Source organism: Drosophila obscura, unplaced genomic scaffold (genome assembly GCF_018151105.1).
Source record: "Drosophila obscura isolate BZ-5 IFL unplaced genomic scaffold, ASM1815110v1 contig_37, whole genome shotgun sequence".
Classification (NCBI taxonomy): Eukaryota; Metazoa; Arthropoda; class Insecta; order Diptera; family Drosophilidae; genus Drosophila; species Drosophila obscura.
Window position 1 is genome coordinate 2,529,673 of NW_024542825.1, and position 16,263 is coordinate 2,545,935.

The 16,263-nt window shown below is 46.2% G+C and overlaps 4 protein-coding genes across 10 annotated transcripts in view; 2 read left to right on the forward strand and 2 right to left on the reverse strand.

Moving 5' to 3' along the window:
- The window catches only part of LOC111075015 (1-phosphatidylinositol 4,5-bisphosphate phosphodiesterase classes I and II), a 50,823-nt gene that overhangs the window by 24,680 nt on the left and 9,880 nt on the right, over positions 1–16,263 (reverse strand). For all 7 annotated transcript variants that reach the window (XM_022368068.2, XM_022368063.2, XM_022368066.2 and 4 more), the window contains exons 2-3: positions 11,218–11,759; positions 801–947 (exon numbers count right to left, since the gene is read on the reverse strand). In XM_022368068.2, the coding sequence (XP_022223760.2) occupies positions 801–947; positions 11,218–11,310 (240 nt within the window). In that variant the 5' untranslated portion in view covers positions 11,311–11,759. The remainder of the gene's footprint in view (positions 1–800; positions 948–11,217; positions 11,760–16,263) is intronic.
- Positions 4,169–5,189, reverse strand: LOC111075019 (trypsin-2). The gene is given in 2 exon segments (XM_022368072.2): positions 4,169–5,111; positions 5,114–5,189. Coding segments are annotated over 2 exon segments (852 nt in total). The 5' UTR covers positions 5,175–5,189; the 3' UTR covers positions 4,169–4,320.
- Positions 7,429–8,386, forward strand: LOC111075017 (lectizyme). Its single transcript, XM_022368070.2, is given in 2 exon segments — positions 7,429–7,530; positions 7,532–8,386. Coding segments are annotated over 2 exon segments (834 nt in total). The 5' UTR covers positions 7,429–7,443; the 3' UTR covers positions 8,279–8,386.
- LOC111075018 (lectizyme-like) lies at positions 9,940–10,889 on the forward strand. The gene has a single exon (XM_022368071.2). It carries the CDS (start codon positions 9,981–9,983, stop codon positions 10,803–10,805), a length of 825 nt encoding a protein of 274 aa, XP_022223763.2. The 5' UTR covers positions 9,940–9,980; the 3' UTR covers positions 10,806–10,889.

The following is a 16,263-nucleotide window of genomic DNA, read 5'->3' on the forward strand; positions in this document are numbered from 1 at the left end:
TTTTAATTTGGAATTGTAAAAATATTTAACTTTTAAATCAGACTAAAAATATATCCGCAAAAAGTAGTAAAATATTTGCGTTAGAAAATTTCCAAAATGCGCAAAATATTAACAAGAGAATGAGAGTGAAAATTAAGTGCTTAAAGTCGACATTCAGGCAGGTAAAGAAATGTGGTTTAATGTGGCGTTTCACTCACCATAAAACTCACAGGAGGGGAAACTATTTTCTTTAGTACTCGAATTTTTGAGCTTGCAACAAGAGAGAATTTCTAAAATTCAGGATTAAATTTCAAGGTGTTTTTATGCACCGAAAATGTCCAGCCAAAGGCGAGTGCTAGTGTGCCACATTTTGTGTTGCCTCTGATATGGTTTTGGTGCTACCATTGAATATACGATTAGATGTATCCCATCAGAGGGGTGGACCGGGGGCTGAGGCAAGTCCCTGCGGAGAACTCATCATGTTCCACCTCCGGCGTGCAGGAGTATGGGGTACGCAGGACTCATGGACTCGCCACATAGTCGATTACCCGTCTCTACACATCATGAAAAAGTTAGAACATCCTTGCAGCCAGCGTAACAGGGCACACACAATGTGTGCACACTCCTCCCTCCATTACATCCTCCTGCCGCTCCGCTGCCACTTTCTATTGTGTGTGTGAAAACCAGACAAATATATTTCTTTATTCTCCCCCACAGCCTGTGCGTGTGCCTGTACTTGCGAGTGAGGAAGCACGGAAGAAATGAAGGAAGAAAGGAAGGAAAGGAAGGAAGGAAGTCCCCCAGGCGTTACGTATACGCACCTTTGGCTTCTTGGCATACTGTCCCGTGCGCACATCCCGTATGGTGGCTATATCCAGAATGTCCAGCTCGTTGTTCTGATCCACCCAATAGAGGAAGAAGCCCTTGGCATCCACGCGCATCGTTACGGGCAGGCCAGTGCCCGAGTCCTGCAACGAAATGAGGAAGAGCAAATCCAAAAAGATGATTAATTGATAATTAACAAAAAACACACACTAAACATACAAAAATATCAACCCCCGATTCGGGTCCAAAATAAAGATACAAACAAGCAAAAAAAACAAACACAAACACACGCATGAGTCCATTTGGTTCATTGAACTGCGGACGCGGACGGTTGCAGCGGGGGGGGCTGTGGCTAATGAATTTATTCTGGCCAATTTCTCATCCGAATGGCCCGCAAATCGTACAGGGCAGGGCAGGGCGGACAGTCCCCAAGTGCAGCCCCCCGCCCCAGCCCCATCGTCCATCGTCTGTCATCTGCTTATATCTGCTTATTATTTAAGTCAAATTAAATGGGCCTCCGCCATGGGCTGGCCATAAATATTTAAGCATTCATTCATTCATAAAAACCAAAGAAAAAGAATGCGAATATGCGAAAATTCTTTGCTGGCTGCCCCCACTCCTGTCTCCTGTGTGGCAATGCCAAACAGATGTGCCCCACCAACCCACCCGGACGGAGAGCCGTGGAATATTTCGAGCCAAAAAGTGAAATATTTTACTCGTATTTTTTAAATATTCATGCAAATAAGCAGAGATCACAGATTGTGCTGTGAGTCACAAAATATGTCTCTTCCGCTTCGCGGGATACCCTAGACGAGAGAAGGTAGAATTCGAGAGGTTTGAATAGAGCCACAAAGCTACAAAATGTATCTATATATATAGAGTATATATACCCTTTAGGTGGACAATTAGAATGGAACACATGGCTGATGCATCAGAGTGCAAAAGAGAACGTCAAGTGGGTGTGGAGATCAGGCAACGTTTAATTTAAACGCAGAGAATGAGACTTAAAGCTCTTCCCCCAGTTGCACTTTTCTTTGGTGAATGCAGTCTACAATTCATAAATATATTCCAAAGCTCTCATAGGATTTATTTTTCTGCCAAAATTGCAAATAATTCTCCAACAAAGAGTATCAGAGGGGCTGAGCTGTTTATCGTTGCTCGATTCGTAATTTTAAGCTACATCTCCCATGAGATCGCGCTGTTTCTATAGATACTTGAACCAAAGCACACATTATCAGTCCACATTAAAGATCGATCTTGAAGTGTCTCCAAATGTCTTTCACCCCCAAAATCTACCCTTTATTTCGCCTGCTTCGCTGCACTTTCTATTTTCTTGGAGGCGACTGGAAGAACGCGTTAAATGGTGCGGCGCTTTGATGAATGTTTATCCAGACAGTGAGTGCTGGTGGAGGGGGAGGGACAGCAGCAAGACACACACACAAAAAGTCAGATAGAATAACCTGCAACAAAAGCGCGACGGATGGCTGGCTGGATGGATGGATGGCTGGCTGGATGGATGGCTAGATGGATGTCTGTACAGCAAAGTGGGTGGCCTGGTCACGCAAGTCACCTCCAGCACAGAGCACGGAGCACAGAGGCCAGCAAAGTATCTCTGGGTGAAGTGGCTCCTTTGTGGCATGCCTTGACCTCCCCAAGGATTGGCCGCCATTAAGATTAGGGGGCGAATATTTCGGTTATTATGGCCAAAAATTGATGAGCAAATGAAAATACTCCCTCCTCCCTGCTCCCTGCTCCCCTCCTCGTTCTTTAATTTGCAGGGTTCATTATCCCTTTTCTCTGGCGGGAGAATTGTATTTTCGGCGGGGTTTAATGAACTCTCCTGCGCTGCTGCTAGGTGCCAAAGTGGAAAGCACTTGCCCTGCCCCCCCCCCACTTGCCCAGTTGCTCAGCTATAGGAATAATTGAAATTGAAAACATTCACTCGGATTCAATGGCCCAAGAGGTGGCAGGGGTGGCAGGGGGTGGCAGTGGGTGGCAGGGGTGGCAGGGGGTGGCAGGAGGTAGATGGGCAGCGATTTTCAATTAGTCGCATATTTTCGGGGGATTTTCGTGGTGTGCAAAAAAGGGTTGAGTTTGCTTCGCTTCGCTTCGGTTCGGTTTGTTGGTTCATCGTCCATCGCTAATTGGAATCCCCATTGGAGTTTTGTCCTGCATGGCGCTGCTCCACCGTTTCTCCTCTTTTCCCTTTTCCCTGTTTGTCTAATTACGGGAAGCTGCTTGGAAAAGCACTCGATGGGGTGGGGGGGAGTGGGAGTGGTGGAAAAACTTTGTTAATTCGATTTCAATATGCAAGATTCTGTGGAAATTCAATAAATGCTGTGCGACGGCGACGGCGACTGCCACTTGACACAATTTTGCCTAAAAATATTAAAAGCAAAAGCAGCAGCCAGCAATCTTTGGCTGTATCTGTATCTGTATGTGTGTGTATCTGTGTGTCTGTGTGTCTGTATTGGGTGTGCGCGTTTAGGATAAAAGAGATTGCATGCATAATTCAATTGGTGTAACAGTTGGATATCACTTCGCCTGTCAAAGGACTCCGCACACAGAGCGAAGAGCGAAGGCAAAGGACAGCTGTGTCACAGCTACAGATACAGCTACAGCTACCCATACAGATACAGCTACCCATACAGCTACAGATATGTATGTGTGCTGGCACATCTGCTGGTGACGATTGTCACACACCATTTCCACATTCTATTGTCAATCATGCTTAGGAATCGACGACGCTCCTAAAAGGGTTGCCAGGCAGCCAGGCAGCCAGAGCAGCCCTACCCCCACCCTGACTGTGCCCCAAGTGCATTAGGTGGGTGGGGTTGGTGCCCCAGCAGTATGCAAATGTGGAAACTATCAAAATGCGGGGCTGGCATAAGCAGCTGCTTGGCTGTGCAAAAACTACATGCAAATTATATCATAAAATATGTAGCCCATCCATCGGCACCTGAGCCAAAGTTTTGCCCCAACTTTTGGCTGCTCTTGAAGTTTCAGCAGAGCAGCAGCAGCAGCAGATGGGTTGGGGTTGGGGTGTGTGGGTGGTATGTGTGAGTTTGGGGACTCAGCCATCATTCCAAGTCAGCCACTCACTCGTCAAACTCTGTCGCGCTGCTGGAGGCCAGCTCAGAGCTCAGAACTGAATGAGAAGATTGATGCGCCCAGTGAGCAGAGCAGCAGCTGGAGACCTTTGCCTTTGCCTTTGCCCTATGCCGCGTGTATCTGCTGCCTCTTGCCTCTTGTATCTGCTGCCGTTTGCCTCTTGTATCTGCTGCTGCTCTCTCGACCTTGATTAGCAGCTGTGCTTACCCATATCGGATCGTGAATCGTGAATCGCTTGATCGGTGATCGCCTGCGATCGCTAATCGTAAGTATTTATTAGATCGGGCCACTTATAGGGCCCATAAAAATACAGTATACGCTCCCCGATTAGATACGGAAATAGTCACAGTCTTTACGCAGACTTTGGTGTATTACGCAAAAAGATCTATTCGATGGGGCCGCTGCTCAGTTGAGTTGATGGTAGGCGGCTATGGTGGCATAGATCCAGCCCACATACGACGAGACGGCGGTGTAAACCGTCGGCCGGTTGGCATAGCCGCAGGGCATGTAGCTCCAGGAGCCGAGGGCCACCAGCTCCGCGGGCCCGTCGATGGGCCAGTAGACGAGCGGAGTGCCACCGTCGCCGTAGCAGGTCTTCACCGTGGAGCACACCTGTTTGTCCGTCAGCGGAGCATCCGCTGGCAGCAGCAATGCACACTGCGCGTTCTCCAGCAGTGGGGCAAAGGCGTACTGCAGCTGCTTGGAGAACTCATCCGCCTCGACGTCCGTGAGACCCCAGCCATAGGCGGTGACCAGCTTGCCCGCGTAATCCTCATCGGGATCGGGCAGCGAAATCTGCTGGACGCGAGCGGAGTACACAAACGGCTCAGAGACGTGCAGCAGGGCAATGTTGTCGCTGCCGGCGTTGCCATTGAAGGAGCGATGAACGGAGGCAAAGTCCACGTGGCGCACCTGAGCGGCGGTCACGTTGGAGCGGTTGCTCACGCCCGCATAGATGGGCGTGCCGAGGACGTCCCCATTGAAGGTGCGCACTCCCTCCACGCAGTGGCCGGCCGTCACTATCCAGGACTTGGCGATGAGCACTCCCCCGCACTGATGCGCGTAGGTGGCCTTCGTGAGGCTCAGGGACACCAAGTAGGGCACATTGTCCACTCCCTGGACATCGTAGCCATCGAGGATCAGTGGCGAGATCTCCACTGGGGACTCCACTGCGGCATCCCCTGCTGGCAGGTGCGGTGCGGCAATGAGGCGGCGCCAGCGAGTGCCACAAGCGGCAGCAGAACGAACAGCGAAAGCATTTTACGAAACTGTTTTTGTGGTGCGATTACACGATGGCAACCGCGATAGGTCTAAACGGTTTGCGGTCGAGTGACGAGGATTTTATAGTGCGCGGATCAGAGAGCTTTCGAGAGAGAGAGAGAGAGAAATTCCCACACGAATTGCAGGTACTCTGGGGAACTGGGGAAATAGTTCTGGAAGTGAATTGTGTTTGTGGTGGAGGGTCTTTGTTGCTCTTTTATTTATTTACAGTCAGTCATTTTGGTTTCCATTAAAGTGATTTTGTTTTAAGGATATTCAATGGACATTCAGAATTAAATGTTCAGGCATTTACCAAAGATTTCATTTGAGGATTTCATACTAGTAAAGGAAATAAGTATCTGCCCATGTACCTGCCTTAGTCTTCTATTCTATGATATTTATTATAGGGAAAAAGAAGGCACCTGACGGGTGTTTTTCTTATAAAAAATCTTACAGGCTTTTTTACATTCAATGTAGAATTTAATATCGATAGTTCCTATAAGTATTCGTTTACGAACGATCAGCATTTTTTTAAAACAAAAAACTTCCACCCCGGCGCTATGTAATTCTGAGAATTATTTCTGACAGCAGCATGGAATTTGTAATCTTTTTCCATAATTCTGAGAAGAATTTCCCACAACCCTCAGATTTTTATAGTCGATTGCTTGAACTTTTAGCAGTTAATTATTATTATTAATTATTGTGAAGTGGGAGAGAAGTTCCCTAAAGAGTTTAGGCACCCAAAACTACTGCCATTTGTTCTCTTTGTATTGCCAGTATTTCCCATCTATCTCTAATCGAAATTGATTCGGGTTTGATAAGAAAATTGGCTCTTAATTTCGAAGAGATATCGACAGCTAAGAAAGAGATAAAAGCCCTGCTGATTGGCATACGAAAGAGAGTGACGAAATTTCGCCATGACTATTGTACGTTGAAGTACCTCCTCTGGAAGATATTGTAGCTCTATTTAAGCTCTAGAGTTGGATGAATATTTAATATTAATATATTAATTAGTATATTAATTAATTAATATTAATATTAACTGAATGACAGCGAAATATTTGTTTTTTTTTAGTGATAATTCAAATGACTTAGCGCTAACTGAAGGTTTACTTGTTCTACCCAATATAGAGGACTATTTGGATAGGGTTTCTTCTTTCTTACCAATAGAAAATAAAAGCAAAAATGGCAATACCATCCCAATAGTCCAGTAGTCCCTCAATTACCCATAAAAGTTATTTCCCTTCCGCCACACTTTTTTCCGCTTATTGAAACGCATCGGATATTGTTCTTAATGCCGCCGCAAAATGCTCTTAACTGGAAGATGGCTTTGCCGGGGAGTTTTGTCCATGCAATTACCTTTTTTTTTCCGCTGGATATGGATCCCCCCCACATGTAGCCAGCACATCCCATGTAGCAGCATCTGCCCTGCTGCAGCAGCTCCATCCAATGTTGCGTTGCGTCCATAATTGCCGACTGCCAACTGGCCCTCAAAGTGGCATTAAGGCCACATGGCCGGGCCATGGCTGCCTCCCCTGGCGCGTTTTCCTGTTTCTGTTTTGCCCTCCTCTCTCTCTCCCTTTTTGTTGCTGTTTAAAAATGTTTTTACGCAAAAGTGCGGTTGATGTCCGGTTTTGATCCGGGGGGGGACTTTGTATGCCGTGAAATGTGCTTTTAATTGGCTTAGTCCTGCGCCCTCTGTGTGCAGCCCGTAACCGGACTCTGGCCAGTGGTCCATAAGGCAGGGCCGGGCCAGTGCTTGGGCTTCGCTTCGTATTTTTAGCATCCTTTCATGCCATGGGAGCCAGCGAGCCAACGAGCCAGACCCCTGGCGACCTTGTGCTGCTGTCAACACCTCAGTTGCCACATTACGCACCTCTAGAGTGGGCGCCACCAACGTGGCAAGCCTCTCCTCACCTCTAGAGTGGGCCCTGCACCCTCCACAGGTGCTCCAATGAAGCCTTACTCCACGTGTGTCCTAGCCAAAGCCCACCTGAAAGTCGTGGGGGAAAAGCCCTGCCTCTTGCTCGCTCTCTCTCTCTGCCTTCGCTTTGGGTTTCAAGGGCAGCGTCGTAAGCTTATCGCGGCCCGTAGATCCCAATCGATTCAGTTCGTAGGAATAGCCGCGTGTAATCGAAGTCTAATCCAGATATACCATTCATAAATCTATTCGCTGATCGCTAATCATGCCGCGCCTCGCCTCGCCTTTGCGACTATAAAAGAGGCAGCTGCGGCACTGGGCAGACATTATTACTCGCAGCGAACAGAATGAAGGTGATTGCTCTGACTCTACTGGTGGCTTTGGTGGCCAGCGCCCAGGCGGGCAAATTGAGCGACAAGTTCGCCCATTTGATACCCTGGCTTTGCCACCGGCTTCGTGATCAATGGCACCGAGGCGGAGCCGCACTCTGCCCCGTATATCGTGTCGCTGGGCACCAAATTCGAGAAGCATTCGCACATCTGTGGCGGCACCATCATCAACAAGGTATGGATCCTCACTGCCGCCCACTGCATCTCCAATCCCGTGGGCATGAGCGCCATCGGCGGCCTGCACACCCGCTCCGAAGTCGATGAGCTCACCCAGCACCGCCAGATTGACTTTGGCCGCGTCCACGAGTCGTACACGGGCGGCGTGGGACCCTTCGACATTGCCATCCTGCACGTGAGCGAGCCCTTCGAGTTCAACGAGTGGGTGCAGCCCGCCGTGCTGCCCACCCGCGAGGAGGTCCATGAGGGAGAGTCGCACCTGTACGGCTGGGGACAGCCCAAGTCGTATGTCCTGACCGCCGCCAAGACCCTGCAGACCGTCACCACCGAGCTGGTGAACTACGCACAGTGCGTCGAGGAGCTGCCCGAGAACGCGCCCCTGGCCCCATCGAACATCTGCTCCTCGTCCCTGCAGCAGAGCGTGTCCGCCTGCAACGGCGACTCGGGCGGCCCCCTCGTCGTGGAGCACGAGAACGGCCCCTCCGAGCTGGTCGGCATCGTCTCCTGGGGCTACATTCCCTGCGGACTGGCCCAGCTGCCATCGGTCTACACCCGCGTCTCTGCCTACGTCGACTGGATCCAGGCCAAGCAGGCCGCCTACAACGCTCTCTTCTAGGGGATAATCCTTGCATCTTCCAATGGATTCCGCTTCTGGAATCTATCAACAAGATGACTATACAATCCATTGACGTGATCCATTGTGAAATAAATGCATTCGTCTAAAGTCTAGGGTCTTGTCATGTGTTTCGAGAGATTTATGGCCATGATTGGGCAGGTCCCAGCTAATCCACAAAGTCCGCGCATAGTCTGTGGATTTATGGCACTACTAAAACAGGCAATCGAGACTGGCAGGCTACGGCTTATTTGTGGAGGCGTGTGCCATTGATAGGCGTCGAGTTTTCGCTTGCAGAGCCAATCAGAGAGTCATAGTTCCAGTCTATAGTTCCAGTCTATTGCTTATCGAAGAGATTAGGCATCGACGCGCCGAAAAGCTCAGCTACCTGAACAAGTTTTGATTTGTACACAAAATCAGCAGAAATATTGTACCTGTTTTATGAGAAAGTACCTAGATATACCCAGTAAACCTAGTGGTGCAAGTGTACTACGAATAGAGGAACAGACTGAGGGCAGCGAGATACATAAAGAGGGTTCAGCTACCTATCTGGACACATTTTTGGTCATGCTGCCCATACAAATTAACCAATTTGTGTGGTTTTTTTTTGGGGATATGTATATTGATGCTTTATATGGGTTCACATAAAATAAGAGCAGGTCTTATAAATAAAAAATAAGACATATTAATAACCAAAATTTATATTTTAGATAAACTACCTCTTGAAATTATTCAATTAATTATATACTCATTAATCTTAGCAACTACTATTAATTTTTAAAAATATAATTCACCCATTAGCTATAGGTTTAACTTTATTAATCCAACCAATTTTTATTTGTTGAATTTTAGGACATATCCTGAAAATTGTGGTTGCCATACGAATTTATGTGATTTAAATGAATGCAAAAATTCTGTTTTAAATCTCAAATAAATTTATTCATTGTGAATATATTATCAGAATAATACGCATAAAATCTGTGATAACTCTTATAGTCTTTGCGAGCCATTGATTGGTATTAAATGTAAATATTCACTGTAATTTGGAATACCTATATACTTTTTTTTTTTATCGAAAATTTACATTGAAATAAATGTTCTGCTAAGCTAAATGTTTGTAGAAGTTTATATTTATCTATACAACATTTTCTTAAGCATTTAAACTATTTTTTCATGCATAAACTTTAACCCTTTGGAGCCAGCAAAGTGCCGAATCATTTTGAAGTGCAAATTCCTGACTTGTACTCGCTGGAACTTGTTGCGAAGGTCTTTAATTTCCATTTGCTGAACTAAGCAGAAATCTACTCGAATAGTTTTCTCGCACATTTCGCCGATGGCGTCCCAAGTTCATTAACGTCGAAACGTATCTTATCTGTGCCTGAATAGATTCCAAATAAAACAATCTTTAAGAGTATAACTCTTTGATTTATTGTGTTTAGGGCTCAAGATAGTTGGCTTCAATTGCAAGTGACAACTTGAGAGATACTCCAAGGTGAAGTGGAGATGCCATAGATGTAGAAACCTCTTGGAGTGTGCGGCGTGGATGGTGCCACACTTTTATGGGGGGCCAGCAGTGTGCCCCCCCAAAGGATCGTAAATCTGCGAGTATCTGCAGCCTACGATAGGGAACAAATAGATTAGATCCGCCGTATAAAAATCAATGCCAGACCCATGGCTGGAACAAACCCAAACCAGCAGCCGAGCCATGAGACAATTTGTGGTGCTCCTCGCGCTGGCAGTGGCCGCCGTTTCGGCGCACACAATCGCCGCCCAGCCCAGCCCAGGATTCCCGGAGGGACGCATCATCAACGGCTACGAGGCACAGCCCGGGGAGGCTCCCTACATCGTTTCCCTGCAGACCACGGCCGGAACTTTCTTCTGCGCCGCTTCGATCATTCGTGCCGATGTCCTGCTAACCGCCGCCCACTGCCTCACGAAGGACGCGCTGCAGGCGGTGGCCGCCGGCCACAGTCGCAGCCACCCCGAGGACACCCAAGTGCGAGAGGTCAGCAGCAGCCGCCAGCTGAGCCACGAGGGCTACACGGGCAAGGCGGGACCCTGTGACATCGCCTTACTCTTCCTGGACACTCCCTTCGACCTGAATGCCATCTCCCGTGACGGCAGCGCGCCCGTGGCCAGCATTGCGCTGCCGCCCAAGAAGCTGGAGGGCTCCGCCCGCGGCACCCTCTACGGCTGGGGCAAGGACGGCTCCAAGGGCCTGCCCAACACGCTCCAGAAGCTCGATGTGGACATCCTCGACTATGAGAGCTGCATCGCGGCCATGCCCGCAGACAGCAATGTGGTGGACAGCAATGTGTGCACCCACAAGGCCGGCACCCCCGACGGCGCCTGCAATGGCGACAGTGGCGGCCCACTGATCAGCCGCGCCTCCGACGGCTCTGCCTACCAGGTGGGCGTCGTCTCCTGGGGCTACATTCCCTGCTCGCTCACAAAGTACCCGTCGGTATACACCTCGGTGTATTCGTTTGCCAGTTGGATCAATGCACATATCAACGATTACTCCAACTAGGCCAGAGGCTGCCTAAAGGGAGCACTTTTGCTTATGGAAAATATTTAACACAATAAATGAACAGTCATCGACATTCATAGCCCATCAGCTGTCTCTTACTCTCTCTCTTTGGCTCTCTTTAAGGCTAGCTCTCTTCCAGTGAGACTCTACCTCGATTCCTGCCGGGTATAACATTTTATTACTAGAACCTTTGTGTTTATTATCTACTAAATAATGTTTAAAGTTCGTTTAATTAATAGCCGTAAATATGATATTCAGATCAACTTATTTAGGGTGGAAATCCATCGAGTAAACTGGCAATATATTCATTAGTTCTGCCACAGATTCCACTCCAACGTAGCAGCCATCATACTTTTTTCTTTCCTGCACCCGGAACCCTGAACATAAAAATTAAACTAATTTTTGTACTCACATCGTCCCAGCGAATGAACTTTTCGCCATCCTGCAGCGCCTTTGGCACCTCCACGCTGGCGGTGGAGATGTACGTACCCCCGGCGCTCATCATCCTGCAACCGAATCAGAATCCGAATTCGAATGCGAATCCTCTGCCTGCTAATTTGTGCTGCTGTTTTTTTTTTCTTCTTTTTTTTGTTTGGTGCGTTTTAGTTTTGCTGTGTGTGTTGCTGTGTTTTCCCTCGGTTTTCCCTCGGGTTTCCCTCTATTTTCCGTCTATTTTCCGTTGGTTCGTGGGTTGTTTTGGGCGCACGGCTTTTGCGGCTTGTGACTTCCGCTTAGCCGCTGCTCTGCATTTCCGTTGCTCTTGTTGCTGTTGCTGTTCCTGTGGATGCTCCTGGCCTGCATACAAATGAAGCCATGGTCCTAGTCCTGGTCCTGGTCCGTGTCCTCGCCGTGCTGCACCTCAATTAGTGCCGCGTTGTATCTGTGCCACGCGCCTGACTTCCCTTTGACTGCATTTCTGCGGTCCTTGATTAAAATTCCCGAGTCGTGTTGCTCCTGCAAAAATGAAGGGGAACGAAAAAAATAAGAGAGATGGTTTAGTTTGGTTGAATGGAAAAGTTGGTTGCATTCTAAGCCATCGATTGAATGGGGGCGGGGAGGGGGAAAGACATCCAATGGAAATGCATTTGGTTGCTGTCCCTGTTGGGTTCACTGCGCTCTCTCCCTCGCTCTCTCTCTCTCTCTCTGGCTCTCTCTTCGTTGTACCTTTGCAAATGAGGCAGAGCTACAGATACTCCCGAGTTGATTAGCGTTGCCCCGCACACCGCACCGTGGCTCCCTCCAGAAAGTATCTGCCGCCATTGTCCGCCGTTGACCGATTACGAACCTTTCCGAAAGGTCAGGCTTCCCATTCATTCGCCCAGCCATTCATTCATTCATTCAAACATTCATTCATTGAGGTCCAGTCGTAGTCTTTCTCTTCATTCAGGAATCCATCCCCATACCCCCCCACCCCGCTCGATGCTTTTGTTTGCCTATTTTTGGGCGGTCCATTGTGTTTTGCTTTGGTTGCCCCTTGTAGTTTTTGTTGTGTCTCAGGAAAGACCCCAAACCCCCAACCCCAAACCCCATCTCTTTTCTCTTCTCTTCTGCTCCATCGCTAATTTGACGCTCGTGTATTTTTTTCAATTTTCAATTAGCTGCCAGCGAACTTTCGACCCGAAGCCAAAGACCAAAAAGCCTTTAAATAGACACGACATCCGGTGCACGGAGAACAATGCCACCACAGTACGAGTACGGGTACGAGTACAGCAGCAAAAAACCTTCCTCTAAAATTAGGAATAAAGCCACAAAACTGTGAGCTGAAACAGTGAGGAAAAGGCTGAATGAGGCAGCAAAGATCTCGAGTAAATATATATTTTAAAATATTTCCCTCTTGGGTTAATTTATATGTAAAGATATGAACTATCAATCTCCAAATTATCACAGCATTTGAATAATTTTTAGAGGGGATATACAGAAAAGAAAGGAAATATCTTTTAACTAACTTTTTCAGAGCGTTTTTTTTGATAGTTTTTGTAGTAAATTATTATTCAGATAATAAATTTTATTTTTTTAAGTACTTTTTTATACTAATATTTTGAAAATATTTTTAAATTTAAATATTTATGTATATTTTTTATTTAAGTATTTTTTAATTTATTTCAGAAAGTCCTTTAATGAATTATTATTTAAGAAATATTTTTTGAATTGGATTATTTTTGGGGCTGAATTCTTGTTGTTTAAAGACTAGAAAAATTATGCAACATTTCTGCGTAAAGGATATAACTTTAACTGTTAAACAGATACAAAAATGTTGCAAATATTTCAACAAAAACACCCAGAAGCTACAGTTGAAAGGATTCGTTCGTATCATCCATAAAAACGATCGCCCTAAAGTGCTTTCGATCTGCTTCGATCTTATGGATCTCAAAATTCCACTTAAATTTCATACCCAATACATTTAAAAATTCATATTTTATGATTTGAAACTTCTGCCTGCAAAACCACATTCCAAATGCATTTGTTTTCCCTCAGTGAACCACCTTTGGGGCACTCACTCGCTCAAGTGGCTTTCGGGCGATCCACAGAGAACTGCCTGCCGCTGCTGTCTGTGTCCGTGTCTGTGGCACTCCGAGTGGTTCTTGCAGCCAGTTGTAATCCACTTAGGGCAACTAAGATGACAGCTTTAGCCACTCAAACGAAACTATGAGATATGCATATAAATATGTACACACTCGTATGTAGATACACAGATACACAGATACACGGATACACGGAGCGCAGGAGAGCGACCCAAACACACACGTGACAGCACCACTAATTCTTTGATAATTTCTTTTTGGCCATGTCATAACCAATTCGTTGAAACTGCTGAAGGCAAAAACCAAAAACACAGAGGCAGGCAGGCGGGCAGGCGGGCAGGTAGGCAGGCAGCCACACAATGCAAAAACGTAAGCAAAACTTTTAGTCAGCCAAAGCCAAGGGGCATGCCACAGAACAACAGCCACTCTTCCACTCCCCCACCCACCCACACACACACATGTACAAATGAATACAGAAAGTTTTTGCCGCCCGAAAGGAAGTCATTTGTTTGTGCTGTTGCTTTTTGTAAACAGAATTGAATTTTGGGAGAATTTATTTAGCCATTTTCCATGGCATTTTCTATTTTCCATTTGCTATTTTCTCTTCTATATTTTTCCATTGTGTGCAACCCTTTAAGAGGGTCATGCAGTTTTTAGAAGTTCTCTTGTGGAGCACTAAAAGTAGCATCTGCCGCATAAAATTGCAATTAATTGCAGATATCTGCATGTATATGCCATTAAAAATCGAATTTATTAATATTGGTATACCGTATCAAGTCTAACAACGAGTCCTTGGAGGAAAAACCGAATTACTTTCAAACATATTTAAGACAGAAATCAAATGAATATAATTTCATATAATTAATTCCATTAAATTTCATGCAAAAATCGTTTGAAAAATCTACCCATAAAATAGTTAATTTTTCAAGGGTATGAACGACTTCGACCTGAAATGCTAATTGAAATGCTACCTTGTCTCTCTCTGTTTTCTGAGCTTTACCATTTTCCATTTTCCATTTTGCACATTGCCAAATTGAGTTTGTACATCATAAATATCCCGCAGCCAAAAGGGGAAGTAATTAAGCATTTTCATTCTGTCTGTCTTCTGTCTGTTTGTCTGTTTGTCTGTCTGTCTGTCTGTTTGTTTGTTGGTTGGTCTGTGGTAAACGGATTTCGATTCAATATCGAAAATTGTTATCGCATTATGGAGCTCCCTCCCCCAACCACCCCCTCACTGCCACCCGACGGAAAAACGCTTCGATTTTCCTCATTTCCATTGGCTGTTTTTCTCCGTCTTTTCTGCCGCTTTTGCGTTTCCTTTTGCCTTTTTTATTTTGCAAATCGTTTTAAGTGTTTTATGGCAAAACAGGGAAAAAATTTATTGCAGGCAATTTGCAGATGTAAACCCCACAGGGGGATGTGGCATGGGGAAGCTTTAGGCGGGTCCTGGAGTTACGCAACGCAAATCACAGCAAACACAGATTTTCAAGTGACTTTTCCCTTGGTCCTGGGGAGTCTCTCTCGCACTGTCGCCCATGAATCATGCATGCGACAGAAGCAGCACAAAAACAAAAGCAAAAAAAAAAAAAATGCTATGCCTCTGCCCTTCATTTTTCAGTGCGGTAGGATCTGGAATGGGGCATAAATCAAAGCGCCCGTCAAAATATGTTTTCCCTGCCAGCGCACCCAAAGGTTAACCCTTGATATACGACCATCCATAGAGGAGCAGCAGCAGCAGCAGCAGCAGCAGCAGCCACAACAGCAGCAGCAGTCAGCGATGGCAATGGATGGCGAGATGTTTATCCGGCAGATTGAAGGTTCATCAGAGACAAACGGTTATCAAAAGGTTACAACGCAGCATCTGCATGTCCATTGAAATATTTGAGCTGATTATTCTTCTTATAAATATAATTAAATATAATTAATTAAGCTCCATTACTATTTTTATTTTTCCAACCATTCGCTGGCTAAAAAATCGAATCAAAGAGCACTTAAATAATTTTATTTGTATCTTTTAAGTGCCATATAATTCTGACAGATATTTTATGAGTTACCACAATTTCCGCATTTTGGTTTACATTTTTTATTTGTGAAGAATCTTATGGAAAGCCCTGCCATTTATCCACAGAAAATTCATCTTTGGATCACAGTTTAGCTCAGTTTGAATCAAGGATATTCGGTTGATATTCGGTATGAAATTTTCTGCTATTCAGTTATTATTTATTATTAACATTTATTAGTATTTCAGCTATTAGAAATATGTAACAAGTCAATCACAAAAAACACCCCACACACATTCTCTGGCATTGCCCCAAATGCTGCCAAGACCCTCCTGGGGTCTACCTGCATCTCTAAGTGTCCATTTAGCTTCTGGGGCCAACAACTTGCGCTACAAAATCAATTGTGGCATTCCCCAGGATGCCCCAGGAATGACAAAGTCTGCTTGGGGAGGTGCGATTCTGTGCTGTGCTGTGCTGCTCTGCTAGAACTTTCTTCTTCGGTGGTAAGTGCGGAAGTGGCTTGTCAAACGGCAATCTTGCCACACTCACACACACACACATAGAGACAAGCTCACTCTTAGATACACACACACACACACACACACATACACAAACATGATAATCAAATCAAGGCGCCAGCTATTTGGTTAATGTGCATGACAGCATCGCTCGCTCGCTCGCTCGCTGGCTGCCTCGCAGCCTCGCAGCCTCACAGCCTGACTGTCTGACTGCCTGCTGTCCTGCCACTGCCACTGCCACAAAGGACGTGGCGGCGGCGGCGGTGGGGGAAAGTTAAAATGTTTAAAAGTGAAGCAGGTGAGACCCCAAAGATAAGGCGGTGTCAGGTGGCAGGCAGCTGGCAGACAGACAGACAGACAGACAGCCAAAGAGGCGGCAAATATCTCTCTCTCTCTCTGTGTAGCATGCTTTTAGGAG

Bases quoted from the DNA above. Each gene is read 5' to 3' on its own strand.
- LOC111075018 (XM_022368071.2), top strand. From the start codon at position 9,981: ATGAGACAATTTGTGGTGCTCCTCGCGCTGGCAGTGGCCGCCGTTTCG.